Source organism: Tachyglossus aculeatus, chromosome 4 (genome assembly GCF_015852505.1).
Source record: "Tachyglossus aculeatus isolate mTacAcu1 chromosome 4, mTacAcu1.pri, whole genome shotgun sequence".
NCBI lineage: Eukaryota > Metazoa > Chordata > Mammalia > Monotremata > Tachyglossidae > Tachyglossus > Tachyglossus aculeatus.
In genome coordinates, this window is record NC_052069.1 from 30,409,515 (window position 1) to 30,436,920 (window position 27,406).

Sequence of the window (27,406 nt, forward strand, 5' to 3'; positions counted from 1 at the left end):
AGACTCAGAAGATCACGGGTTCTAATCCTAGCTCGGCTACTTGTCTGCTGTGCACCCTTGGACATGTCACTTCACTTCTCTGGGCTTCAGTTACCTCATCTGTAAAGTGGGGGTTGAGACTGTGAGCCCCAAGTGGAAGAGGGACTGTCCCCAACTCAATTTTCTTGGATCCACCCCAGCATTTAGTACAGTGCCTGGCACCTAGTAAGTGCTTAACAAATACCATTATTATTAATAGTATTATCCCAACTCTGCCACATGTCTGCTGTGTGACCTTGGGCAAGTCACTTAACTTCTCTGAGCCTCAGTTACCTCATCTGTAAAATGGGGACTAAGACTGTGAGCCCCACGTGGGATAACTTGATCACCTTGTATCCCCCCAGCGCTTAGAACAGTGCTTTGCACATAGTACGCGCTTAACAAATACCATCATATTATTATTATTATACTGTATCCCCTCCCGTGCTTAGAACAGTGCTCTGCACATAGTAAGTGCTTAACAAATGTCATTATTATTATTATTATTATTATTATTATTATAAAAGCTCTAAAGCTGAGAGACACCAAAAGTCACTGGGCCCCAGGGAGCCCAGGGAGCCCACTTTGGAATTCCCTTCCAAAGGAAAAAAGGAATCACTGATGATTCTGAACCCTTGGGGGTGGGGGGAGAGAGAGAGAGAGAGAAAGAGAGAGAGAGAGAGTGTGTGTGTTGGGCGGGGGCCGGTAATCACAATCTTTCAAGAAACTGCAATGGTGGTGGGTGAAGGGTAGAGGAGAATGAAATGGGAGGCACGAAGAGATGGAAACACCTCTTTCCTTCTCCTGAAAACACTGGTGTACACAAACTAAATCACGAGAAGGATTATTTTAGGAGTGGGAAATGAAGGCATATTTGAAGGCAGAGGGAAGGAGTGGTTGAAAGGTGTGGTCAGTAGGAGCTAAGAAGGGATGGGGCTGGAGATGCAGGTCTATTTAGAAAAAAGGCAGGAGCTCTCTGAAGAAATAGCTGAGATGCATGAGTCGACGTGGGGGTAGGAGGGAACTGGTGATGGGAGGGGAAGGTTTAGAAGAGTTCACCCCCCGATGGTTCCAATTTTGTCAACAAAGTAATTGGCAAGATCATCAGGAGCAAGAGAAGGCGGAGGTGACTTGCCCAAGGTCACAAAGCAGACAAGTAGCAGAGCCGGGCTTAAAACCCAGACTGTGAGCCCACTGTTGGGTAGGGACCGTCTCTATATGTTGCCAACTTGTACTTCCCAAGCGCTTAGTACAGTGCTGTGCACACAATAAGCGCTCAATAAACACGATTGATTGATCTCCTGACAACCAGGCCTGTGCTCTATTCACAACGTTCTGCTACTTCTCGAAAGCTGCTAGACATATTCCCTGCCCACAGTGTGCTTATAGTCTACAAATCTGGAAGACTGGGTGGGGACAGTGGGATGGAGGAATCATAGTGTTGCTGGGCATGTTACTCCCCTCCTCAAAAATCTCGTGGCTGCCTGTCAACCTACAAATCAAGCAAAAACTCCTTACTCTGGGCTTCAAGGCTGTCCATCACCTCACCCCCTCCTACCTCACCTCCCTTCTCTCCTTCTCCAGCCCAGCCCGCACCCTCCGCTCCTCTGCCGCTAATCTCCTCATCGTGCCTCGTTCTCGCCTGACCTGAGGTCGACCCTCATCTTACCTCCTTCCCTTCCCCACAGCACCTGTATATATGTATATATGTTTGTACATATTTATTACTCTATTTATTTATTTTACTTGTACATATCGATTCTATTTATTTTATTTTGTTAGTATGTTTGGTTTTGTTCTCTGTCTCCCCCTTTTAGACTGTGAGCCCACTGTTGGGTAGGGACTGTCTCTATATGTTGCCAGCTTGTACTTCCCAAGCGCTTAGTACAGTGCTGTGCACACAGTAAGCGCTCAATAAATACGATTGATTGATTGATTGATTGACCCCTGGCCCACATCCATCCCCGGGCCTGGAATGCCCTCCCTCTGCCCATCCGCCAAGCTAGCTCTCTTCTTCCCTTCAAAGCCCTACTGAGAGCTCACCTCCTCCAGGAGGCCTTCCCAGACTGAGCCCCCCTTTTCCTCTTCTCCTCCCCATCAGCCCCGCCCTACCTCCTTCCCCTCCCACAGCACTTGTATATATTTGTACAGATTTATTACTCTATTCATTATATTTGTACATATTTACTATTCTATTAATTTTGTTAATGATGTGCATATAGCTTTAATTCTATTTGTTCTGACAATTTTGACACCTGTCTACATGTTTTGTTTTGTCGTCTGTCTCCCCCTTCTAGACTGTGAGCCCGTTGTTGGGTAGGGATCGTCTCTATATGTTGCCGACTTGTACTTCCCAAGCGCTTAGTACAGTGCTCTGCACACAGTAAGCGCTCAATAAATACTTTTGAATGAATAAATGAATGAATGAGAGGGCAGAGCTAGAGTAGGTGAAGATGAATTTGCTGGCCTGGTGCATGACTTACCCGCAACAGTTCACCTTGCACACAAGTGAGTGCCAGTTAGTCATATTTATTGAGTGCTTACTGTGTGCACAGCATTGTAATGATAATAATTATGGCTAATTAATCCATTAATAATTAATTATGGTTTGTGTTAAGTGCTTACAATGTGCAAAGCACTGTTCTAAGCGCTGGGGTAGATACAAGGTAATCAGGTTGTCCCATGTGGAGCTCACAGTCTCAATTCTCATTTTACAGATGAGGTAACTGAAGCACAGAGAAGTAAGTGGCTTGCCCAAGGTCTCACGGCAATCAATCAATCAATTGTATTTATTGAGCACTTACTGTGTGCAGAGCACTGTACTAAGCGCTTGAGAAGTACAAGTTGGCAACATATAGAGACAGTCCCTACCCAACAGTGGGATCCCTGTCTGGAAGGGGGAGACAGAGAACAAAACCAAACATACTAACAAAATAAAATAAATAGAATAGATATGTACAAGTAAGATAAATAAATAAATAGAGTAATAAATATGTACAAACATATATACATATATACAGGTGCTGTGGGGAAGGGAAGGAGGTTAGATGGGGGGGATGGAGAGGGGGATGAGGGGGAGAGGAAGGAGACAAGTGGCCGAGTCAGGATTAGAACCCACATCCTCTGACTCCCGAGCCCATGCTCTTTCCATGAAGCCACGCTGCTTCTAAGCCCTTGTGAAGGAGCTGTACTGTGGGAGTGACCAGGGCCGGGGGTTGGTGCTGCAAGATGGATGGAGGGACACCTTAGGGTGGACTTCAGTAGAGAGGGCAGAGTGGAGGATGTAGATTTTTGTGCAATCAATCAATCAATCGTATTTATTGAGCGCTTACTGTGTGCAGAGCACTGTACTAAGCGCTTTGGAAGTACAAGTTGGCAACATATAGAGACGGTCCCTACCCAACAGTGGGCTCACCAGAGAGAGGACGTTTTAGGTAGTTAGGCCAGATGGGACGTGATAGTCTGGGATAAGGGACGGGATAGTCTGGGATAAGATGGTATAAGGAGCATCAAAGACGGTGATGCTGAGGCTGTTGGCGATGGTCATCGTGCCCAAGGGGTGGGGGCCAAGCTCCAGCACTAGCGCCTGCCGACTCCTCCTGGCAGCCTTGGCGCTGCCCGCTGGCATCCCACTCCGCGGGGACGCTCCACCCGGCCGGCTCGCCGTGGCCCTCCCCGGTGGCCCTCAGGGGGCTAGTTCCTGGGCCACCGGCCTCACTGGCACTTACTCTCCCTGCCTGCCCTCTGGGGCCGGCTGGGGTGTCTCTTTCTTTTCTTTTCTTCCTTCCTTCCTTCCCTCCTTCCCTCCCTCTCTCTCTCTCTCTCTCTCTTCCTTTCTTCCTCCCTCTCTCCCTCCCTTTCTTTCTTTCTTTCTTTTCTTTCTCTCTCTCTCTCTCTCTCTCTCCCTCCCTCCCTCTCTCTCTCTTTCTCTCTCCCTCCCTCCCTCCCTCCCTCTCTTTCTTTCTTTCTCTTTCTTTCTTTCTCTTTCTTTCTTTCCTTCCTTCCTTCCTTCCTTCCTTCCTTCTCTTTCTTTTCTTTCTTTCTTTCTTTCTTTCTTCTTTCTCTCTTTCTTTCTTTCTCTTTTCTTTCTTTCCTTTTCTTTCTTTCTTTCTCTCTTTCTCTTTCTTTCTTTCTTTCTCTTTCTTTTCTTTGTTTTGTTTCTTTCCTTCCTTCCTTTTTCTTTCTTTCCTTTCTTTCTTTCTTTACTTTCTCTTTATTTCTCTGTCTTTCTTTCTTTTCTTTCCTTCCTTCCTTCCTTCCTTCCTTCCTTCTCTTTCTTTCTTTTTCTTTCTTTCTTTCTTTCTTTCTCTCTTTCTTTCTTTCTCTTTCTTTTCTTTCTTTCTTTCCTTTCTTTCTTTCTTTTTCTTTCTTTTTCTTTCTTTCTCTCTTTCTTTTCTTTTTCTTCCTTCCTTTCTTTCTTTCTTTCTTTCTTTCTTTCTTTCTTTCTTTCTTTCTTTCTTTCTTCCTTTCTTTCCTTCCTTTTTCTTTCTTTCTCTTCTTTCTCTTTTCTTTTTCTTTCTTTCTTTCTTTCTTCCTTCCTTTCTTTCTTTCTTTCTTTCTTTCTTTCTTTCTTTCTTTCTTTTTCTTTCTTTTCTTTCTTTTATTCAATTGTATTGAGCGCTTAACTGTGTGCAGAGCACTTGGGAAGTACAAGTTGGCAACATAGAAAGATGGCCCCTACCCAAAAACGGGCCCACAGTCTAGAAGGGGGAGACAGACAACAAAACAGAACATGGAGACAGGTGTCAGAGTCATCAGAACAAATAGAATTAAAGCTCTATGCACGTCATTAATTAAATAGTAAATATGTACTAGTAAAACAGTGTAATAAATCTGTACAAATATAGATACAAGTGCTGTGGGGAGGGGAAGGAGGTAAGGCGGGGGGGATGGGGAGGAGGAGAGGAAAAAGGGGGCTCAGTCTAGGAAGGCCTCTTGGAGGAGGTGATTTCTCAGTAGGGCTTTGAAGGGAGGACCCAATCCCGTCCAGGGTCCACCGTCGTAGCTGACATCTTGCTGGCCGCTCCACTAGTGGCTTATCCCACCCCCTTCTAGCTCATTGTGGGCAGGCACTGTGTCTGCTAAATCCGTTGTACTCTCCGGAGGCATTCCCTAACCTTTCCTCATCATACCAACCCATTGACCACCCGTAGCATCCATATTTACACTGGTTTATTTTGGCTCGCCTCGGGCTGTTACCAATGTTTCTCCTGTTCTGCGTTTCTCCTGGTAGACTGTAAACTTCATGAAGATGGGGACTTTGTCTTTTAATATACTTTCCCAAGTGCCCAGAATTGTGCGCTGAATAAAAGTGAACATTGCCATCTAAATATAGAAAGAGTTACATGGCAGCGTGCAGTGTCCACAGTAACATCTATGTATCATGAGCCCACTGTGAGCCCACTGTTGGGTAGGGACTGTCTCTATCTGTTGCCAACTTGTACTTCAAGTGCTTAGTACAGTGCTCTGCACACAGTAAGCGCTCAATAAATACGATTGATTGATTGATTGATCATGAGCACGTCCCCCATTCCATCCGTTCAGGTGACCGTTCTGATCAAGTCAATACCCGCGGCTCTCTGTGCCGACTGAAATTGCAGACCTGGTGAAAGTCTGCTCTACTTCATGCGTGGAAATGGAATCTGAGAACCTAGATATACATAGACACTTACCATATGCTGTTATTGAATAAAAGATTGATTTTAATCAAAGGATAATACTCAATGTAGTTTACTGTAGTCATAGTTCTAAAACTGTCTCCAGTTTTCCTGAATATTTACTATTTGTGTTTGTAAAGTTCTCCCCCCAAAAATGACTGGTTGACTTTTCCTCCTTTCATTAATGTTAGCAGAGCAGCTCCCAAATGATCCATTTGATTTAATTTTAAATGTCTTTGGGGCTTTATTTTCAGGGAAAGTAATTTTATCAGGATATGAAAGTACTGCCCGGCTACATTTACAATCTCTATGAGTAATGAAAAACACTTTGTGCACAGTTGCCCTGGTGGGTAACTGTGGATAGTCACAGCAAATCAGCTGGGTTTTTCACTTTGATCTCTATTAACACAGTGTTAGCGTAGAAAGGTTTGGAAGGACAGCTTTCAGCCTCAAAATGAATAATATTCTTCAGGGATTGCAAAGTAAAATCGATTGTGCCTAAAATTTCATGGACAAATTGGTTGGCCAAAGAGAGGTTTCAGCCTTTTGATTTCATTTTTTTCCTGGCGTCCACGGATCTTAATTCAATCCAGAGGGACGTACTTTAAAGTGGTTATTTTTGCTAGGCCAATGAAGAGGAAGAAAACCAAGAAACGGAATATTCTTTTAAAGAATACCGCCCAGGGAAACTCAAACTCAGCTTTGAAGAAATAGAAAGACAACGGAGAGAAGAAGAAAAAAGAAAAGCAGAGGAAGAAGCCAGGAGGCGAATAGAAGAAGAAAAGAAGGCTTTTGCTGAAGCCAGGAAGAGCATGGTGAGAGAAATCTCTTAAAAATATCAAGGGGTTAGTTGCTGACTTTAGCCTCGGGGTCCACCTATTGGAAAAGTAGCAATGTTGATTGAAATTACTGAATTTCACAGTAAATGCTTCCTCTTTTCCCCACTCCTGGTCACTCACTCTTGTTCTTGCAAACATCTCTCCCCTCCCCACAACCCCACACACCACCCTCCCAGTACCTAACCTATTTTTCTTGCTTCTCTTTATCTGGAATCCACATGTCCTTTGTTTGCTGACTGGCTAATGGTTGCTGTAATATCTTTGTTATTCTGCCTGTTCCAAACACCTAGTTCAGCGTATTGACTGCTTTAAGTGAGAAGCAGCGTGGCTCAGTGGAAAGAGCCCGGGCTTTGGAGTCAGAGGTCATGGGTTCAAATCCCGGCTCCGCCAATTGTCAGCCGTGTGACTTTGGGCAAGTCACTTAACTTCTCTGTGCCTCAGTTCCCTCATCTATAAAATGGGGATTAAGACTGTGAGCCCCCTGTGGGACTACCTGATCACCTTGTAACCTCCCCAGTGCTTAGAACAGAGCTTTGCACATAGTAAGCGCTTAATAAATGCCATCATTATTTAAGTGGATTTGCTTAAAATGCTGTTATTACTATGACTAATGGCGGCATTTGTTAAGTGCTTACTATGTGCCAAGCGCTGTTCTAAGTGCTGGGGGGATACAAGGCCATCAGCTTGTCCCACATGGGGCTCACAGTCTTCATCCCCATTTTACAGATGAGGGAACTGAGACCCAGAGAAGTGAAGTGACTTGCCCAAAGTCACCCAGCAGACAAGTGGCAGAGCCGGGATTAGAACCCATGACCTCTGACTCCCAAGCCCGGGCTCTTTCCACTGAGCCACGCTGCTTCTCTAATAGTAGTAGTACAGCGTGGCCCAGTGGAAAGAGCACGGGCTTTGGAGTCAGAGGTCATGGGTTCTAATCCCGGCTCGGCCAATTGTCAGCTGGGTGGCTTTGGGCAAGTCATTTAACTTCTCTGTGCCTCAGTTACCTCATCTGTAAAATAGGGATGAAGACGGTGAACCCCCAGTGGGACAACCTGATCACCTTGTAACCTCCCTAGCGCTTAGAGCAGTGCTTTGCACATACTAAGCGCTTAATAAATGCCATCATTATTATTATTACTACTACTACAACTACTAATGTAGCAACAGCCCAGGAAGTGAAAACCTTGGGGTTGCGTTTTGAACACCACAGCATCATGGAATAAGTAGGGCCAAAATTACCCCTTCGGCAGGTCGGGAATGCTGCGTGCCAATAGCCATCTTCAAACTCTGGGGCAGTTTTTGTCCACACACCTCTCATCGTCCTGGCTTTCAAAACCTACCTTGGACTTTTTGCTCACGTGCCGGAGAATAGCACCAGCAAAAACAGGTGAATGACAATCTAGAGCAGGTGGCACCCATCCAAAAGAATAGGGAAATAAAATAATAATGATGGTATTTGTTAAGCGCTTACTAGGTGCCAAGCACTGTTCTACACACTGGGGTAGATACAAGGTAATCAGATTGTCCCATGTGGGGCTCCCAGTCTTAATCCCCATTTTACAGATGAGGTAACAGGCACAGAGAAGTTAAGTGACTTGCCCCAAGTCACACAGCTGATTAGGGGCAGAGCCAGGATTACAACCCACGGCCTGTGCTCTTCCACTAAGCCAGCAAGCGGATTTCTCTCCACCACTAAACCTAGGGACTGCCTTGGGGAGTAAAGTTTGTTCCAAAACCTCACTTCAATTCTGAAAGACCGATACCAGGAAAACATTGTTATATGTGCTAATTGGAAGCAGTAGCTTATTGTTCTCCATGCCTACAGGATAGTACACTTCGTTAGGAGTTCTTTGCTATGTTCTCTGAAATTTAAAATTGGTTTTCAGACACCCTCCTCCCCCTCCATGTAATGGAGTTGCTCCCTCCAGCAGGGAGGCAGCAGCTCCATGGGAAGAAGTCCCCAATCAATCAATCATTCGTATTTATTGAGCGCTTACTGTGTGCAGAGCACTGTACTAAGCGCTTGGGAAGTACAAGTTGGCAACATATAGAGACGGTCCCTACACAACAGTGGGCTCACAGTCCCCAGACTAGGAACTTCAGAGACAAATGAGTTCTTCACCAAGCCCAACACCAAAAGTTGGAAAAGTAGCACCCTGTCCCTTAAATTATCTGCTGCCCGGCTAGTGTATCTTCTACAGTTTACCCTTGTTTGCCAAGTTCCCTCAGCCAGATCAGTACAAATGTTTGTTAGGCTACCTGTTAATCTACTGTCATTTAATTTTCTGATGTTGAAGAATATGTTCCATGTCTAAGAGGGAACTTGAGAGATCATTTAATAGAGTGCTTTTCACAGTATGCAATGGTTGGGGCGGGTGTCTAACTCACTTCATCTGTCACCAAACTGCGGGGACAAGTTGCTAGACTATCCACATGCCGTGGAACCCATCCTGAGGTACTAATATTTATTAGAATAATAGTCTTTTAGACTGTGAGCCCACTGTTGGGTAGGGACTGTCTATATGTTGCCAACTTGTACTTCCCAAGCGCTTAGTACAGTGCTCTGCACACAGTAAGCGCTCAATAAATACGATTGATTGATTGATTAGAAGCACATCTCCAAAAGGCCTTCCCCAACTAAGCTTTCATTTCCTCCTCTCCTATTCTCTGGCACTAGGATTTCCACCCTCACTTCCTCAGCCCCATAGCATTTAGGTACATATCTGTAATTTATTCATCGATTTATATGAATTGCTCTCCACTCTGCCCCCCCAATCCCACCCCCACCACTGTAAGCTCATTGTGGGCAGAGAACATGTTTACCAACTGAATACTGTACCATTATATTGTACTTACCCAGTAAGTGCTCAATAAATATGACTGATTGATTGATACCAATCCGATCATGAAAAAGCATAAAACTACAGGGCAACCTAGGAGGTCACCGAATCACAGAGCATGCCATAGTACAGCAGCTTTTAGCTGGGAGCAATTGATCTATTTTATTTTTTTAACCCTTCAGCCTTCAAACAGAACCACACTCAAGCCACCCCAGAATGATGGGAAACCTATTCAATGGTAACCCTTCCTTGGTAATTTATTTTAATGCATCACCCCATCAGGAAGCTCATACTTAGATGATAATAATAATAATAATGGCACTTATTAAGCGCTTACTATGTACAAAGCACTGTTCTATGTGCTGGGGAGGTTACAAAGTGATCCGGTTGTCCCACGGGGGGCTCACAGTCTTAATCCCCATTTTACAGATGAGGGAACTGAGGCCCAGAGAAGTTAAGTGACTTGCCCAAAGTCACACAGCTGACAATTGGCGGAGCCGGGATTTGAACCCATGACCTCTGACTCCAAAGCCCTCGCTCTTTCCACTGAGCCACTGAACCCCCGTCCCACTGCATTGGGAACAGAGCTAGAATACGATTGAATGAATGAATGAATGACTCTATTTTTTATTTTACTTGTACATATTTATTCTGTTTATTTTATTTTGTTAATATGTTTTGTTTTGTTGCCCGTCTCCCCCTTCTAAACTGTGAGCCTGTTGTTGGGTAGGGACCGTCTCTATGTGTTGCCAACTTGTACTTCCCAAGTGCTTAGTACAGTGCTCTGCACACAGTAAGCGCTCAATATATATATGATGGCATTTATTAAGCGCTTACTATGTGCACAGCACTGTTCTAAGAAATATGATTGAATGAATGAATGAATGAATGAAGTCCTCTATTAAATAAAATCCTTTATGATCGTTGAAAATTATTATTGAAATCTCTCCTTATCTTTTCTGGGCAAAACCACCTCAGCTCCTTTAATGAACGTTTATCTACTTTAGAATGCAAGATGTCATCACTGAATAAACAGTAGAATTTGAACTTTGCTACAAAAGTGATGAGGATTACTTTCAACAGGTTTTGGAGGATGATGTGCCAGAGATGTATAAAACAGTCTCGCAAGAGTCCCTAACTCCAGGAAAGCTAGAAATTAATTTTGAGGCTTTACTGAAACAAAAAATGGAAGAAGAAAGGAAACGAACTGAAGAGGAACGGAAGCAAAAACTAGAAATGGAAAAACAGGAATTTGAACAGCAGAGAAAAGAAATGGGAGAGGTAAGGGAGTTAATGTTGAAAGAAAAAGTTGTCATTCTGAAACCTGGATAGCCAAATTTCTCAGTTTCATTTTCTGGTTCCTGATGAGAGTTGTAGTAACAATGAAAAATACTACAAACTAATAGGGCTTTGAAGTACATAAGGTTAATTACATGCTAGCTAACTGGAACACTGGAAGTGACCAAACTCGACATATTTTTAGTTTCATTTTCCTTTATTCCACTGAATAGTAAAAGAACTTTATCTGTTACTTTAAAGTGAAAAACAGAGCCCTTTAAATACCACTGATTGACAGTCATGTGGAAAGGCTGTTGTTTTTGTATTTCCCAAGCACTTTAGAATAGTACTGTGCACCCAGGGATTTATGAAGTACTTACAGGGTGAGAAGCACAGCACTAAGCACTGCTATAGATGCAAAATAATCAGGCCCCGCACAGTCTCTGTTCCAGGAAGGATTCACAGTCCAAGGGGGAGGGAGAACAAATAGTTCATCTCCATTTTATAGATGAGGACACTGAGGCACAAAAGGCAAGAGACAGAGTTGGAATCAGAACTGAGGTATTCTGAATTCCAGTCCTGTGTCTTTCCACTAGACCACACAGCTTCTGAACGTTTTTTTTATTCTTTGCTAAACTACTTTATAAATTTTCAATAACACTGCTCTTTAGAGGAAGTTTGAAAAATGTAGAAAAAGTGAAACTTATAGTAATGGCAAATGCTTTATAGATTTTCCATTTCATACATACTCCCCCTAATTTCTTTTGAACTCTGTATTTAAAATTGTCCAGAAAAACTATTGTACCACAAAATACAATCACATCTTGATATTCAGCGCTTAGAACAGCGCTTGGCACATAGTAAGCGCTTAACAAATACCATCATTATTATTATTATATTCTAGGATCCATTCATACCTTTCACGCAAGGCTTAATAAAGATCAGTTGATCGACTAGTAGTGGTAGTAAACTAGCAAAATACCTGCTGCTTCTCCCATGTGATAATAATAATAATAATGATGGCATTTATTAAGCGCTATGTGCAAATCACTGTTCTAAGCGCTGGGGAGGTTACAAGGTGATCAGGCTGTCCCACGTGGGGCTCACAGTCTTAATCCCCATTTTACAGGTAAGGGAACTGAGGCCCACAGTAGTTAAGTGACTTGCCCAAAGTCACACAGCTGACAAGTGGCAGAGGCAGGATTTGAACCCATGACCTCTGACTCCAAAGCCCGGGCTCTTTCCACTGACCCACGCTGATAGCAAATGAAGTTGGCAGCAGAATGGGAGCAGAAGGTGAAGAGACCCCAAACTCTGTCTGATGGGATCTAACCTTGAATGGTTACCAGGCCTTTATTCTCCGAGCATTTACACAAGCATAGACCACACATGGGATTACCATTAGGATGTAGGATGTATTATTACTCTATTTATTCATTTATTTATTTATTTATTTATTCATTCATTTATTTATTTATTTTACTTGTACATATTTATTCTATTTATTTTATTTTGTTAGTATGTTTGGTTTTGTTCTCTGTCTCCCCCTTTTAGACTGTGAGCCCGCTGTTGGGTAGGGACTGTCTCTATATGTTGCCAATTTGTACTTCCCAAGCGCTTAGTACAATGCTCTGCACATAGTAAGCACTCAATAAATATGATTGATGATGATGATGATGATGATGTATTTTTAAATCAATCAATCATATTTATTGAGCGCTTACTGCGTGCAGAGCACTGTACTAAGCACTTGGGAAGTACAAGTTGGCAACATATAGAGACGGTCCCTACCCAACAGTGGGCTCACAGTCTAGAAAACTTTTAAACTTAGCTCATTCCCTTTAGCAATTAGAGCCAAGTTAATTTCAGTAAAATTCTTAAGAATGGTGTGGGGAAAAACGCCAAATGGAGTAGATCAATTTGGGATAGAAATTGGGATAGAACAGGATAGAAATAGGGTTCACTTAAAAACACTCTCCCTGGTTCCAACAGAAAATCGGGGAATGTGTCTGTTGACTCTGTTGCAATCCAGGCTGTAGGATTCAATAAATAATAATAATAATTTTGGTATTTGTTAAGCGCTTACTATGTGCAAAGCACTGTTCTAAGCGCTGGGGAGGATACAAGGTGATCAGGTTGTCCCCAGGGGGGCTCTCAGTCTTTATCCCCATTATACAGATGAGGTAACTGAAGCACAGAGAAGTTAAGTGACTTGCCCATGGTCACACAGCTGACATGTGGCGGAAGCGGGATTTGAACCCACGACCTCTGACTCCCAAGCCCGGGCTCTTTCCCCTGAGCCATGCTGCTTGCTTGACTGAATATACATTTTCGCGATCAACTACGTAGCTTCAAGCACCGGAGTCCCACGGAAAACTTTCAATTTTATGAAAATAAGCAGCCTTTGTCTTGTTAGTGCTTAGTACTGTGCTCTGATCATACTAACCACTTGACAAATGTCATTGATTCATAACTAGTACTCTTTCTTTGCCGAGTGGCATTTAAAGTTGTAATATTGCACAAATCAGTCTCCAGGTGTTTTTACACAAGATCTTAATTTTTGAAGGAGAAGGAAGAGAGTGAAACGTATGAACTAAGCAGGGAGTACGAAGAATTAATCAAATTAAAAAGAAGCGGCTCCATTCAAGCTAAGAACTTAAAAAGCAAATTTGAAAAAATCGGTCAACTCTCTGAAGAAGAAATTCAGAAAAAGATTGAAGAAGAACGAGCTCGGAGAAGGGCAGTTGATCTCGAAATCAAGGAACGAGAGGCAGAACATTTTCATGAGGTGAGTTCATTTCCTATTTAATATTAAAATATATTTACCCTTAAGCACGCAGCACTTTGTTCCCAGTTAGCTTTCTAATCATGAGATTGGTTTGTTGGATTTCAGTTTATTAAGTCTTCACGGTACCCTCTAGAATACATCTCCGCAAATGCACATTTCAACCAATTCTCGGTTATCAATCATATTATGTTTGGTTTTGTTCTCTGTCTCCCCCTTTTAGACTGTGAGCCCACTATTGGGTAGGGACTGTCTCTATATGTTGCCAACATGTACTTCCCAAGCACTTAGTCCAGTGCTCTGCACACAGTAAGCGCTCAATAAATACAATTGATTGATTGATTGATTTACTGAGTGCTTACTGTGTGCAGAGTACTGTGCAATGCACTTGGGAGAGTATAATGCACCAATATAACAGAGTTGGTAGACACATTCCCTGTCCACAATGAGCTTAGTCTAGAGGAAAACGGGAGGGCAAGAAAAGCACAACAAATTCATACACTTGTATCTCACGACAGGTCATTTTAACCTACATTTAAAGACTACTACTAACCCTCTGAATAGGATCACTTTAGCAAGGCAAACTCTTGGAATGACTATGCCTTATGTTCTTTCCCCCCTACTGTTGGAAAACCTAACGTGAAATAGAAGGTAAACTGCCACACAGAAAATGCAAAAATCCCCGGATAATTCACAAATGAGTCATTACCTGGGAAGTCTTTTATACTGTGAGCCCACTGTTGGGTAGGGACTGTCTCTGTATGTTGCCAACTTGTACTTCCCAAGCGCTTAGTCCAGTGCCCTGCACACAGTAAGCGCTCAATAAATACGATTGATTGATTGATAGTCAAGAACACAAACTAAACCCATTTTCTCCTTTTTGGGAGATTGGGTAAAGTCTGGGAGCTAATGCTCCCTTCCCAACCCCTCTTTGGGGATATTTTCCACTCCTGTCCTTAGTTCTCAGGTGGAATTGAGAAAGGAGAATGCCATACTATTGAGACTTGTGATCAGTTCTGACTACAGCTGAACCTTTGTATTGTAATGAGAATGTAAATTTTGGATTGGGAACGATTCCATTAACCCTGTGCTGCCAGGAATACAGCTGTCTGAAGCCAAGCAAACTTCTGGGGTCAAAATCCATACATACATATATGTGTATAAATACAGTATATAATGCACATTCAGCAGGGCTGCACTAATGCTTCTTCAAGAAGTCAGAGAGAATGCAGCAGGGTGATTCAGAGGGGAAGACGCAGGGAAGCTCCTTATAAAACAGGTTGGCACACAATACCAACATTCCGGCTGTTGGGGCCTTCTCGATCAAATCTGGATTTTCCGTTTTTCTAGTTTCAGAACCTAAACCAGATGTCTGAATTTCGGGGGGGGGGGGGTCGGAGGGAGAAAAAACAATTGCTTCCTCTTTCTGGACACATTGGGTGCCTTGACAAATGCTAAATAGCTAAGGATGTGGAACGCTGTAGCTTTTTTCTTTAACTTTAGGGAAGAGGAAAATAGACGAGGATTAAATTGTCAGCCATTCTGACACCTATGTTAAAAAAATTTCCCAACAAATTCCAAAGAATGTGGGTGTGGTTTGTCAGGTCTGACTGTACTAAATCTACCCCAGAGGGTAGCACATAGCAAGCACTTGAACAGCCATTCATTCCATCACACTTCACCAAATTCAAGTGACACAAGCACCCACTGTGTGTATATTAATTTTACTTTCAGTAAGTTTTTCCCTTCAAGGCCCTACTGAGAGCTCACCTCCTCCAGGCCTTCCCAGACTGAGCCCCTTCCTTCCTCTCCCCCTCTCCATCCCACCTCCTTCCCTTCCCCACAGCACCTGTATATATGTTTGTACATATTACTCTATTTCACTAGTACATATCTATTCTATTTATTTTATTTTGTTAGTATGTTTGGTTTTGTTCTCTGTCTCCCCCTTTTAGACTGTGAGCCCACTGTTGGGTAGGGACTGTCTCTATATGTTGCCAATTTGTACTTCCCAAGCGCTTAGTACAGTACTCTGTACATAGTAAGCGCTCAATAAATACGATTGTTTGATTTTAGGAAGCTATTAATAAACATTAATAATGATGGCATTTGTTAAGCACTTACTATGTGCCAAGCACTGTTCTAAGTGCTGGGGTAGATACGAAGTAATCAGGCTGTCCCAAATGGGGCTGTCTTAATCCCCATTTTCCAGATGAGGTAAGGCACAGAGAAGTTAAGTGACTTACCCAAGGTCACACAGCTAAGTGGCAGAGCTGGGATTAGAACCCATGACCTCTTGACCCCCAAGCTCTTTCCACTAAGCCACACTGCTTCTTGGTTAAATATGACAAATTCCCTTATAACTAAGGGAAAGGTTATTGCTGTGATTATTGTACTGAGTTGCGAAGAACCTGAAACCCTGCTCCTTTATCCCTCCTCCTTTTACTGCTCTTTTATTTACCATTCATCTTGTCTGTTTCTTCTTTCATTATGTGTCTGTGAACCCCAGGACTGTGTCATCCTCACCTATATATTTTTCCCAGTGTTTCATTTATTCACTCATATTTATTGAGCACTTACTGAATGCTGAGCACTGTACTAAGAGCTTGGGAAGTACAAATCGGCAACATAGAGACAGTCCCTACCCAACAACGGGCTCAGTCTAGAAGGGGGAGATAGACAACAAAACAAGTACAGGCGTCAATACCATCAGAATAGTATATCTATATACACAGATGTATGTATGTGTAATATTAACAATGTATTTTTTTATATTATAATCATATTATTTTAAATACATATGTGCTTATTACACATCATTATTATACTTAGATAATATATTTAATAATCATATAATGAATAGTAATGTGCTTCATACACAGGTTTCTATATACACAGATGTATGTGTAATACTAACAATGTATTTTTTATATTATAATCATATTATTTTAAATACATATGTGCTTATTGCACATCATTATACTTAGATAATATATTTAATAATCATATAATGAATAGTAATAATGTGTAATAAGCACATAAGTAATATGCTTCATACACAGGTGCTTAAATACTAAATTTCTGAATAACCAAATTTTCCTGGCAACCCACTCTTATTAGATTACCATGTAATTTCCATATAGCCAAGTGCTTATAAAAATGGCTCCATCAATTAAAAACATTTTGGTAGCATGTGTATATTTATATACAACTTCAGATGTACAAGAACAGTAATTACAAGAATATGTTGAAAAGGAGAGGCCTGGACTAGGGATTTGTCTAGGATGGAAAACTCGTAAATAAAATCAAGAGGTTTGTGTGATGAATCAAATCTTTATTGGAACACAGAACAGTAAATACAATCTTTTATATATATGGCCTCCCACCAGCAAAGTGTCATTATAAAACTGGAAGATTCCTGTTATTCTCATGTACCCTCGATGACACTGGTCTATGCAGCCTGTGGCACACTTTTTTTTATGGTATTTAAGCACTTAATGTGTCAGACACAGCACTAAGCACTGGAGGAAATGCAGTGTGGCTCAGTGGAAAGAGTTTGGGAGTCAGAAGATGTGGATTCTAATCCCGGCTCCGCCACTTGTCTGCTGTGGGATCTTGGGCAAGTCACTTTTCTTCGTGCCTCAGTTACCTCATCTGTAAAAATGTGGATTAAGACTGTGAGCCTCACTTGGGACAACCTGATTACCTTGTAACATGTCTGCTGTGTGGCCTTGGGCAAGTCACTTTACTTCTCTGAGCCTCAGTTACCTCATCTGCAAAATGGGGATTAAGATTGTGAGCCCCACGTAGGGCAACTTGATCACCTTGTATCCCCCCCCAGCGCTTAGAACAGCGCTCTGCACATAGTAAGCGCTTAACAAATGCCATTATTATTATTATTGTATCTACTCCAGCACTTAAAACAGCGCTAGGCACATAATAAGCGCTTAACAGGACAGTGTTAGGCACGTAATAAGCACTTAAACACTATTATTATTATTACAAGCTAATCAGGTTAGACACAGTCCAAGACCCACATGGGGCTCTCACATCCTCATTTTACAGGTGAAGTACTCAGGCACAGAGAAGTGAAGTGACTCGTCCAAGGTCAGAGCAGATAAACATCAGAGCTGGGAGTACATGCTCCCACAAGTCACCATTTGATCAAATTTAGTCTCTCGATGGCTGTAAAAATTGTTCTGGAGATGCTTCTGGGTGCTGCAGCTGGCCAAAAGGATAAATGCCTAACTCTGGCTGGGGAGTACGAAGTTGGTGGAATTGAAGGGACCAACTGCCTCCAGCTCGGGTCCAGGCGCAGCTGTTCTCCATACAGGGGCAGAATAATTGTAGAAGTGCATGACTACAATTAACTCCTATATCCTTGCCTTGGTCAGCAGAATTCACCATCCTTCTTTGAGCCATAACTAATAAATTTGTCAATCTCAAGTCCGTAGATTTGCTTTTCTAGAAATCTTAAAATAAATGCATCAGTTTAGGGTTATTTCTACTTTCTCCCCCCTCTTTATACAACCAAAAACATCGAACCTTAAAGGACGATGATGTTGACGTGAAACCTGCCAAAAGATGTGAAGCTCCTTTTACGCACAAGATGAATATGAAGGCGAGGTTTGAACAAATGGCAAGAGCCAGGGCAGAAGAAGAACAAAGAAGAATTGAGGAACAAAAATTACTACGCATGCAGTTTGAACAGAAGGAAATTGATGCTGCATTACAAAAGGTATTAAAGGGTCCCTTTTCTTCTTATGGCCATTTTGTATCAGGTGAGAATGCTTGCAATTGTTTTACGAAGGCAGTAACTACAACCAGAAGCGAGGAGAGCAAGATATATATGGGGAAGATTTCACAAAGTGCAAACTTTTGTATGCATCGTACTTACAAAGTAAGAATCTTCAAGACAAATAGTGAACAAAACCACTCAAATAGGCATACTTTGACTTCTAGTTCTTTTTACTTCAACTCCTTACCTCAGGATCTTGCCTTAATTTGTCAATTTGAGGGCTTACTGTGTGCAGGGCACTGTACTGAGCGCTTGGGAGAGTACATCATCTTAACAGACACATTTCCTGTCCACAACAAGCTTAGTCTAGAGGGGGACACAGACAATATAAATAAATCACGGGTATGTACATAAGTGGTGTGGGTGAGTAAAGTGAGTGGAAAAAGAGGAAATGAAGGCTTAATCAAGGAAGGCCTCTTGGAGATGTTGGATTTGGACTGTTGGTCGTTCCAAGCCAGATACAGGATTTGGGCGAGGTCGACGGCAAGATAGATGAGCTCAAGGTAGTGAGTAGGTTGGCAGTAGAGGAACAAAGTGACAGCTGGATTGTAGTAGTGAGATGAAGTAGGAGGGCAAGAAGATTGAGTGCTTTAAAGTACCTAGGGATAATCCGTTGCTGGTTTTTCTTTCAAATTGTGTAACATTTTTTCGTTTCCCCGGCAAATTAGAAAAAAAAAATGTCCCTTGTTGGAAATTTAATAGGCCTACCTGAATCTGTCCTTGCAGAAAAGAGAAGCAGAGGAGGAAGAAGAGGGGGTCATTAACGGGTCAACTAGAGAAGACGAAGAGGAACAAGCTCGATCAGGGGCTCCCTGGTTCAAGAAACCTCTAAAAAATACATCTGTTGTAGACAGTGAGCCGGTCCGGTTCACTGTTAGAGTTACAGGAGAGCCCAAACCCGAAGTTACATGGTGGTTTGAGGGAGAAATGTTGCAAGACGGAGAAGACTACCAGTATATCGAGAGAGGAGAAACTTACTGCCTCTATTTACCAGAAACTTTCCCAGAAGATGAAGGGGAGTATATGTGCAAAGCAGTCAACAGTAGAGGCACGGCCGCTAGCACCTGTATTCTCACCATTGAAAGTAAGAGTTAGTTACTCATCCTTTCTCCTTAACTCCTCTACTTAATTCACCACCTCTTTTAAACTATTTCCTTCTTGCTTTTCTTTTCTAGCTGATGACTACTAATGTGCTATTTTTTATGCTGGCACCCCGCCTTCCTTCTCAACTTTCTCTCGGCATCCATCTTTCTGACGGGGGTCACAAAGGAAACCAGAAGCTGGGCCACGGCGACTTGCCATTCCTACACTAGATGTTGAAAGTCACCTCAAGTTGCATGAGCCTTCTTGTTTTCAATGCCTCCTCGCCTGCTGTGGTGATTAGTTTAGCACCAAAATACATGGAAAATAAAGTCCATCTAATTGGAGGTTCCAATTCCTATATTCCCATGTTCCCGAAACCATTTTTCATAAGGTAGCAGATTAAGCCAAATCCTGCAATTGCACAATAGCTTTCTTCTAACCAAGACTACACCTGTTACATTATGGCAAACGCTTTAAAATGAAAATGGTTATTGTTATACTATACTCTCCCAAGTGCTTAGTTATAGTGTTCTGAACACAGTCAGCACTCAATAGATTGAATATGATTGAAATAAAATGTTGGCTGGAAAGTGGCTATTTTGAAACCACTGGTGAATAAGTCGCCAGAGTCTTACCAGACTTTAAAAACTCATTTTAAAAGCTTGAGTAGTTACAGTGCGATGAGTGGATATGAAGAGTGCACTCCTCTACAATTTTCTATCATTTCTGACCATTTTCACTGATGCAAAATGATTTTAAAAGATTTATAATTTTCTATGTTCAAGGCTCACTTTAAACAGTAAGGAGTTTGTCACGCAGAAGGGGCTTGAATAGTAATGATTGATTAGAACAGACAAATGTAGTCCAAGTCTTCTGGTCTGATAAAAACAGAAGGGTGGATTGGGAAGGAAACACTAAGACAATTTTCCTCAGACTGTAGCTCTTCTGAAATGAGCTGATAGACATTTGACTCCCATGTTCAACCTAAAGTCGTTGTCTGTTTTCTCAAGATGCTGGCGCAGGACTTTATTTTTAATGAGTATAATAAATAACTGCATTCTGTTACAAAATTTCTTCTGTCATCCTTCTTAAAGGGTTTTTTTAATAAAGGGAAATGACTGGAAGCATGGCTCCTGGTTTCATTTAAATTTATATAACTTCATATGATTTTAACTACAATAATAATGATGGCATTAAGCACTTATGTGCAAAGCACTGTTCTAAGCGCTGTCTATCGGTGTTCATAACAAAGGGCATATATATATATATATTCATAGCAATGGGCAATAATTTTGGAAGTTTTTTTCCTAAAATTTTCTATCCCCAGAGGTGGGAAATGAAAATGATTATTTTATGCCCTAGAATGACTGTCGCCTCAAAATTTCAAGTAATGGGTGCACGAAAAGAAAAGACAAAACAAATATGGTATGCATTAGCTTACATTTATTGAGAAAACCATGAACAATACAAAACTACAGTAATGGGTACCCTTATTATAATGTCACTTTAGCAAGCTCTAAGCCACGGTTTGTAAAACATTCAATTTACCTCAAGTCCAAGCTGCATCTCCCTAAGACACTGTTTCCATCACAGTAGCCTTTTAAAGCCAATCTTCTTTTTACACACGGGTAGTTTCTGTAGAGAACACTTTTCTCAGGACGAAAATGCATCGAGCACACATAAGAAAAATATATATATATATGTGCAAACACATTTAAGAGTTTTATAGGTGTATCACTAAAGCAAGTCAAACCCTAGCTAGTGTTGCTTTTGCCAAGTTCCGATTTATAAAACCTCTTCTCTCCACCCTCCCTCAAATTAGTGCGACAATAAAAGCCACTTGACTTGGAAAAGCAAAATTTTTATCTTTTCCACGGATGTGTACCTACCTAGTCATGAAATTACTCCCTAAACTTCAAATTCTACAGTCATTCTAGGTTAGACATCTCCCATACCCTACATAAATGAAAAGTTCTATATGCTTCAACTAGAGTTCTGTCTGAACATTTTCTACTTAACCCACCAATTCAAAAGACAGAGGTTCACAAGTCACAAGTACTATTTTAATTAAAAATTAAGAACCAAGGGATTTACTGCCGTCATCTATACCGAAGAGGGCTGAGAGAAAAACAAGCATTCCCTGAATTCTTTCAAGACTGCATAAATCAATGTAATGTCACAAACTAGTCTAAGCATCTCTTCCCAACACTCCTAGCATCCATTGCAGTCAAATGAACTGGCTCACCTTTTCTGTTTTCCATTTATTTCACTGTAAAGTCAGTGCCAAAAATGCCGGTATCAGTTTATGCTTATGATTTTTAAAAAACACAAAAAAAACAAGAAAGAGAGAAACAATCCCAACCCCCCCAAAACAAGCTTTTGAATGTCATACCTACGAGCACATATCTATATTTTCTTCTGTTTAAAAAAAGACAAACTACAACTCATCAAAATATTTTGGCTCAAGGATTTTAAAGAGCTTCGTAGCTTTAAAAAACATGTAAGCGTATATCTATGCTTGTCTTTTAGAAAATAGAGGTGAAGACAGGTGGTGGAGTAGCAGCTACATAACTTAAGAAATTGAACAGTTCACAGAACATTTATGATCAAGTGAATAGCACTTTAAAAATGAAAAGTGATCAGACAGGAACATATACCCTATATCATTATGTTCATTACGTATGGGAATACATTTCATTTCTCCATTACGTTTTGCCAATTTTACCTTCTACATGGAGCCCTTCTATGGTCCATGCTCATCGGCTCACCAATGGCATACACTCAAAGGATTCCTCTTTATGGGCAGTAACTATCTCAGGACCTGATTCTATGAGCTATGATTTGGTGCTTGCAGCATCTTCAGCACTGTGTATGAAAATGAAGGCAGTATTTTTGAATTTTTTCTTTAAGCAGAACTTTTGAAAAGGATCAGCACATATATAAACTGAATAAACAGAAACTGATATTGATGCTGCTTTAGTACTTAATTGAAAGGCTATATCAGTTAAAAAACTAAAACACACAAACATTATAAACTAGCAAAAATCCAAAACCAAAAAATTTAAATGCAGCAAGTCAGTTAAAATATCACAGATAAAAAAAAAACACCCAAAAACCAAAAAAAAAAAAAAAAAACAACACCCCAAAACCCCACTGATTGCTATACAGTTAACATTTCGCTGGTACACATGCTTTCCATTAAAACCATACTACCAATAGCCTGTAGCTGAAGTTTTTCCCCTGCCATATCAAATGGATATGCATGCTAAACTTATAAACCATACTAAAACTGTTAATTAACTTCTTACTGAATTACTATAGTTCAAGAATAAGCAATATGCAGAATCCATAATAGTTCTTGGGGGAAAGGAGAGGAGAAATGTCCTATTATAAAAACGTTTTGTGAAGGCTGTTGAAGTTTCTAAACAAGTATTTCCTGCAGCTGAAAAATTTTAATTGTCCATTCTTAAATGTAACAATTCTGCCATTTTGAGAAAAATCTAACAAAAAAGATTTGGACAGAATTCACTTACTGCAACAATCCACTCATCTTTTTTTTTTAAATAAAAAAAATAAATGAAAACATTTACCCAGAAATGTAAACAGTTGTATAAACAACTTACAAACTTTCCACTGAAATGGAACCATAAGAGAACAATACATTTTGGGAAGCAGTAAGCAGATTGCTCTTGAATACACAACCACAGAAACCTCACAGGGACAACATTAATGTACTGAAATATGTATTTATATACTTCCTTAGGTTGTGCTTACCTGTTGCTTTTTGCAGCAGAACCTAAGGTGGAAGATCTGGGAAGGCACTGTGAAGTATAAATAATTGCACTGTTTGCAATTAATAAAGATTTTAAACTTCAAACGAATAAAATCAACAGCCTCCATTTTGTGAATTATGAAAGAGAATTCAACTGAATTTATGTTTTTCAGAGTAATTAAATGCAGCACTCTCCTAAAAGATTTTCTATAAGATTATCTATAAAACAGTGTCATGCAAAATATCTGAACTGTTTACCTTAATAGCCTACCCTAACGAAATTAAGTATCCTCCTAGCTACTTCAGTTTCAAACTAGCATTCTAGATCCCAGACTAAAGGGAGTGAATTTACTCTTCTACTATACAATCGGATAGATACATTTCTAATATACCAAGAAATCCACTATACTATCTTCCAGCCTGAAGGGGACCCTCTTAAAACATCGTTTCCCTGTCTAAACTCCTTAATACGCTCAAAGGGCGCTTTCCCGCCAGAAGGGCTAATACAGGTTTGAAAAATGAAATACCTACATTGCATAAGGTCTGCAAGCAGAAAACAACTGTCTGACAAAACAGTTCCCAAGACTTTCATGTTAACACAAGATATCATACTTCACACTGAAAAAGACATGACCTTTCCTAGGAGCACCAATGCACATACTACATAGCTTTTGAAAAGATATGTTTTCTTTAGCTATAGCTAAGCATTTCAAAAATACTTACCCAGTAAAGCTCACATATTTTAGATAGTCACACCTACGTTACCTATGTTAAATTAAGAAGCAGTTATAATTTCCCAAAGTTATCAGCACTGTATTCCAACATAATATTCACACAAGGTATGGCATTTGCATTATGTGGAACATTGACAAAAAGATACTGTTGCAGTTCATCAATTTGTCATTCTGATGTACTTACAGTGCAATGCTCCTTGAAGGAACACATTCAAGGATGATACACAGCACAGTCCTCCTCACCCCTACAGAGCTAGTTCTATACTGGCTGGATCAAACCTGCACTCCAACAGACAATGGCAAGACAGACTGTATTTGCATGTGATCTACTAGAATATATGCAAAAAGCCAACAAATATGCAAAGAACAATGGATTTCAACAAAATACCAGAATTTCAGCATGAAGTGTTAGAATAATAAAATGACTTCAAGTACATCAAAAAAGTAACTGAATCAATGCTTGGACTTGTGCATTTTCAAGACACAGCTTAACTGTACTGCAAAAAAAAAACTTTGCTCCAACCCATCCCGATATCCCAACAAAATGTTTCAATGACAGATGCAATTTTTCTAACTAAAAAGCACACCACTCACCTGCCTACACTCAATTCGGAAACACTCTACTTGCACATGGCAGACTTAAAAGCTTTGCTTTAAAAAACTGAAAGCTGTTCTGATTAGCTACTCAGATTGTACTATCTGAAAAATCTTTCAAGTCAGTTATGCTGAAACAGTCTTGGAAGTCAAGTAATGATCAAATTAAGAACAGAAAGGTTAACTGTTATAGCAGCTGTACAGGTCTGAAACAGTGGTCATGTTCAAAAGGAAATTTCACTGTTAATGCAAATGGAAGTATGCCAAAAGTTCACCGTACACACATGCAGCTTTTTAATCAAACTGAAGGAAAATAAAGATATCAAGATTACTTGTGCTGGTCAGCCAAAAACAATAAATGGAAAAGATCCTCGCCATCTACCACTATACTGCAAGGGGGGAAAAAACATGCCAGTGATTTTAAGTTTTAAAAGATTATTATTTCAAGGGGAAATCTACTTGTGTATATGTACCATAACTCATTACGGCTAATACATTTTTGATTCCTTTAAATACCCACATATCCAACTTACCGACACAGGAGGTTTCATATTATTTATTGTAAAGCACAAAACAGGCATTTTAAAAGTGATAAAGTATACATTGAAAAAGTACATTTATATCACAAAGCATTGACCACATAATAGTTGCAAATACATTTGCTGGAATGTGTACATCTACACTAAGATACTAAAAACAAACCAATTTTCATTTCTACACAGAAATATTACCTCCTATCAGTAGTGATAGATATTTTGTACATTTTCAAAAAAAAAAAAACCACTATTTTTTTTTTAAACCAAAACAAAAATTAAGATCTTCATCAAGGCGTCTGCATCCATACATTTAACAAAGGTTTTTTTCCCCCACACAATGAAGCAAATACTGTATTGTCCACTTCTTATTATTGGCCCTGTGCAGAAGAAATACATAAGAGATACACAGAAAGTTAAAGAAAATCCTTTAAACTGATCTAACTCAGGAGTGAATCCTTTTAAGGAAGAAAAACTGGTTAATACAAATGGTGGTGGCTTCTGGCATGATTTTCAAAACCCTGGGGGGAGAAATTTGTTTTTTTTTAATCAAAAGCACCACGGAGAGATTCAGCAGATTTCCACAGAGCACTCAAAAACATCACGGTACTATTTTAAAATAGTAATGTCTTGTCAGGAGAAGGAAAGGAAAAAAAAAAAAAAGAAAGAAAAAGGGAAGAAAGGCACACACTCCCATAGTGACAGTAAACGGACATGCAGATATTATGACCGAAGTGACAAGAAACCAGAGTGACTTTATACCTGGGGTGCCGGAGGGTGCTGTGGCATTCCTTGTGGACTTGTCTGGGCATAGTAGGCTGCCTGCTGTCGATAGTACTCGGCCCAGGCCGCACTGTAATCTGGCTGGCCTCCCGGAGGTGCCCCGGCGGGAGCCGGAACTGCTTGCCCTGGGAGGAAACAAAAAGGACCACTCTGTTGCTCTAACCAAAACTGAGAGCTCCAAACAATCTAATTTCTCATAAAAACCAATACCTTGCTTCTTGTAATATTCCTCCCAAGCCTTTGAATAATCCTGTGTTTGCCCCTGTTGACCTAAAAAAACAGAAACAAAGCAAAAAAACCCTACATCTTAATGCAAAATTGTACCCACTGCAAGACAAAAACCACACGGGGAAATACTCCTGGTTTACTTTAAAATGCTCATTAGTGCTGAAAAACTAGCTTGCAAGCAAATATACGGTTATTTATACAATGCTATTTTCTTTATGCACTACGATACCACATTTTAGTTCTGGAATGCCACCAATAAAAGAAGAACTCAGATGAATGATTTTTACAAATTGGTAGGCAACAAGGACAATTTGGGCACATCCATTTCACAATTCTGAGAAAATAGGGCTGGCTACATTTTTGCCACCTAAATTTCAAGGAACCGTATATAGAAAGATGACCTTCCAAAAAGAAGGGGCAATGCTTCAATTAAGGGCTCCACAAACCTATTTATATGTATGTGCTGGGGGGTGATGGGGTGGAGCCAAAAGAAGAAGAAAGATCCCCTACCTTTTCCAACACTTTCTAATATTAACAGCCAAGTTTAATGCAGAGAAACACCTCAAGGTCAAAGATACTTATTATTAGACAATCCAGGTTACAAAAGGAAAGAAAAACCCCAAATGACAAAGTACACTGGAGTTGAGAAATGTTGAGTCAACTGTATTTAAGCATCTACTGTGTTCAGTACAATAGGTACAAGAGGTACAATAAAGTCAGTAGACACGATTCCTATCTTCAGGGAGTTAAAAAATCTAGTAAGGAAGACAAGACACCAAAGTCATTTGCTGAAAGAAGGAAGCAGAAAATGGTAATACGTACTTGAGTTGTGCTTTAAATAACAGGGTATGTAGGATATGTAACAATGTCGGTATTTGCTAAGCACCTACTATGTGCTGGGCACTCTACTAAGCGCTGGGATAGATACAAGCAAATTGGGTTGGGCACAGTCCCTATCCCCTGTGGGGCTCAGCCTCAACCCCTACTTTACAGATAATAAAAATAATTGTGGTATCTGGTAAGAACTTAACGTGTGCCAGGCACTGCACTAAGGGATGAATACAAGCAACCTGTGTGGGACCAGAGAACTGTGGCCCAGAGAATTGAAGTGACATGCCCAAGGTCACACATCAGGCGAGTGGTGGAGCCGGGATTAGAACCCATGACCTGCTGGCTCCCAGGCCCATGCTCTACCCATTATGCCATGAGGCACAAAGTGAAATGACTTGTCCAAGGTCACACAGCAGACAAGTGTTACACAAGTGCTCTGAGAAACAGAGCTTACTAGTGCACAGGGAAGCACAGAAGTGCTCGAGTGAATATGATGATCACCCTCCCAACTGCCAAATAATTTTCCATAAGGATTAGGCCTTTCTCTGCTGCACGGTTTTCAGCTGCAATGGTAAGCAGAGCCTGAATGTAAATTGAAAAATCTCAACCTCTCAGGCGAATGGCCAATCCAACAGA

General features: G+C 40.7%; 2 protein-coding genes across 11 annotated transcripts in view; one reads left to right on the forward strand and one right to left on the reverse strand.

The window, feature by feature from the left end:
• Nucleotides 1-20,419, forward strand: part of NEXN (nexilin F-actin binding protein) — a 73,846-nt gene extending 53,427 nt beyond the window's left edge. For 3 of the 5 annotated variants that reach the window (XM_038745517.1, XM_038745519.1, XM_038745520.1), the window contains 6 exons: nt 6,302-6,490; nt 10,435-10,632; nt 13,196-13,417; nt 17,967-18,152; nt 18,939-19,296; nt 19,388-20,419. In XM_038745517.1, the coding sequence (XP_038601445.1) occupies nt 6,302-6,490; nt 10,435-10,632; nt 13,196-13,417; nt 17,967-18,152; nt 18,939-19,296; nt 19,388-19,401 (1,167 nt within the window). In that variant the 3' untranslated portion in view covers nt 19,402-20,419. Of the gene's footprint in view, nt 1-6,301; nt 6,491-10,434; nt 10,633-13,195; nt 13,418-17,966; nt 18,153-18,938; nt 19,308-19,387 lie in introns of those variants that run through there. The other 2 variants (XM_038745518.1, XM_038745521.1) reach the window with 1 other exon arrangement.
• A 302-nt stretch (nt 20,420-20,721) lies between these two features.
• The window catches only part of FUBP1 (far upstream element binding protein 1), a 38,618-nt gene continuing 31,933 nt past the window's right edge, over nt 20,722-27,406 (reverse strand). For 5 of the 6 annotated variants that reach the window (XM_038744706.1, XM_038744703.1, XM_038744704.1 and 2 more), the window contains 3 exons: nt 25,922-25,981; nt 25,691-25,836; nt 25,193-25,308 (listed from right to left, as the gene is read on the reverse strand). In XM_038744706.1, coding sequence (XP_038600634.1) covers nt 25,300-25,308; nt 25,691-25,836; nt 25,922-25,981 — 215 coding nt within the window. In that variant the 3' untranslated portion in view covers nt 25,193-25,299. Of the gene's footprint in view, nt 22,161-23,069; nt 23,117-25,192; nt 25,309-25,690; nt 25,837-25,921; nt 25,982-27,406 lie in introns of those variants that run through there. The other variant, XM_038744709.1, reaches the window with a different exon arrangement.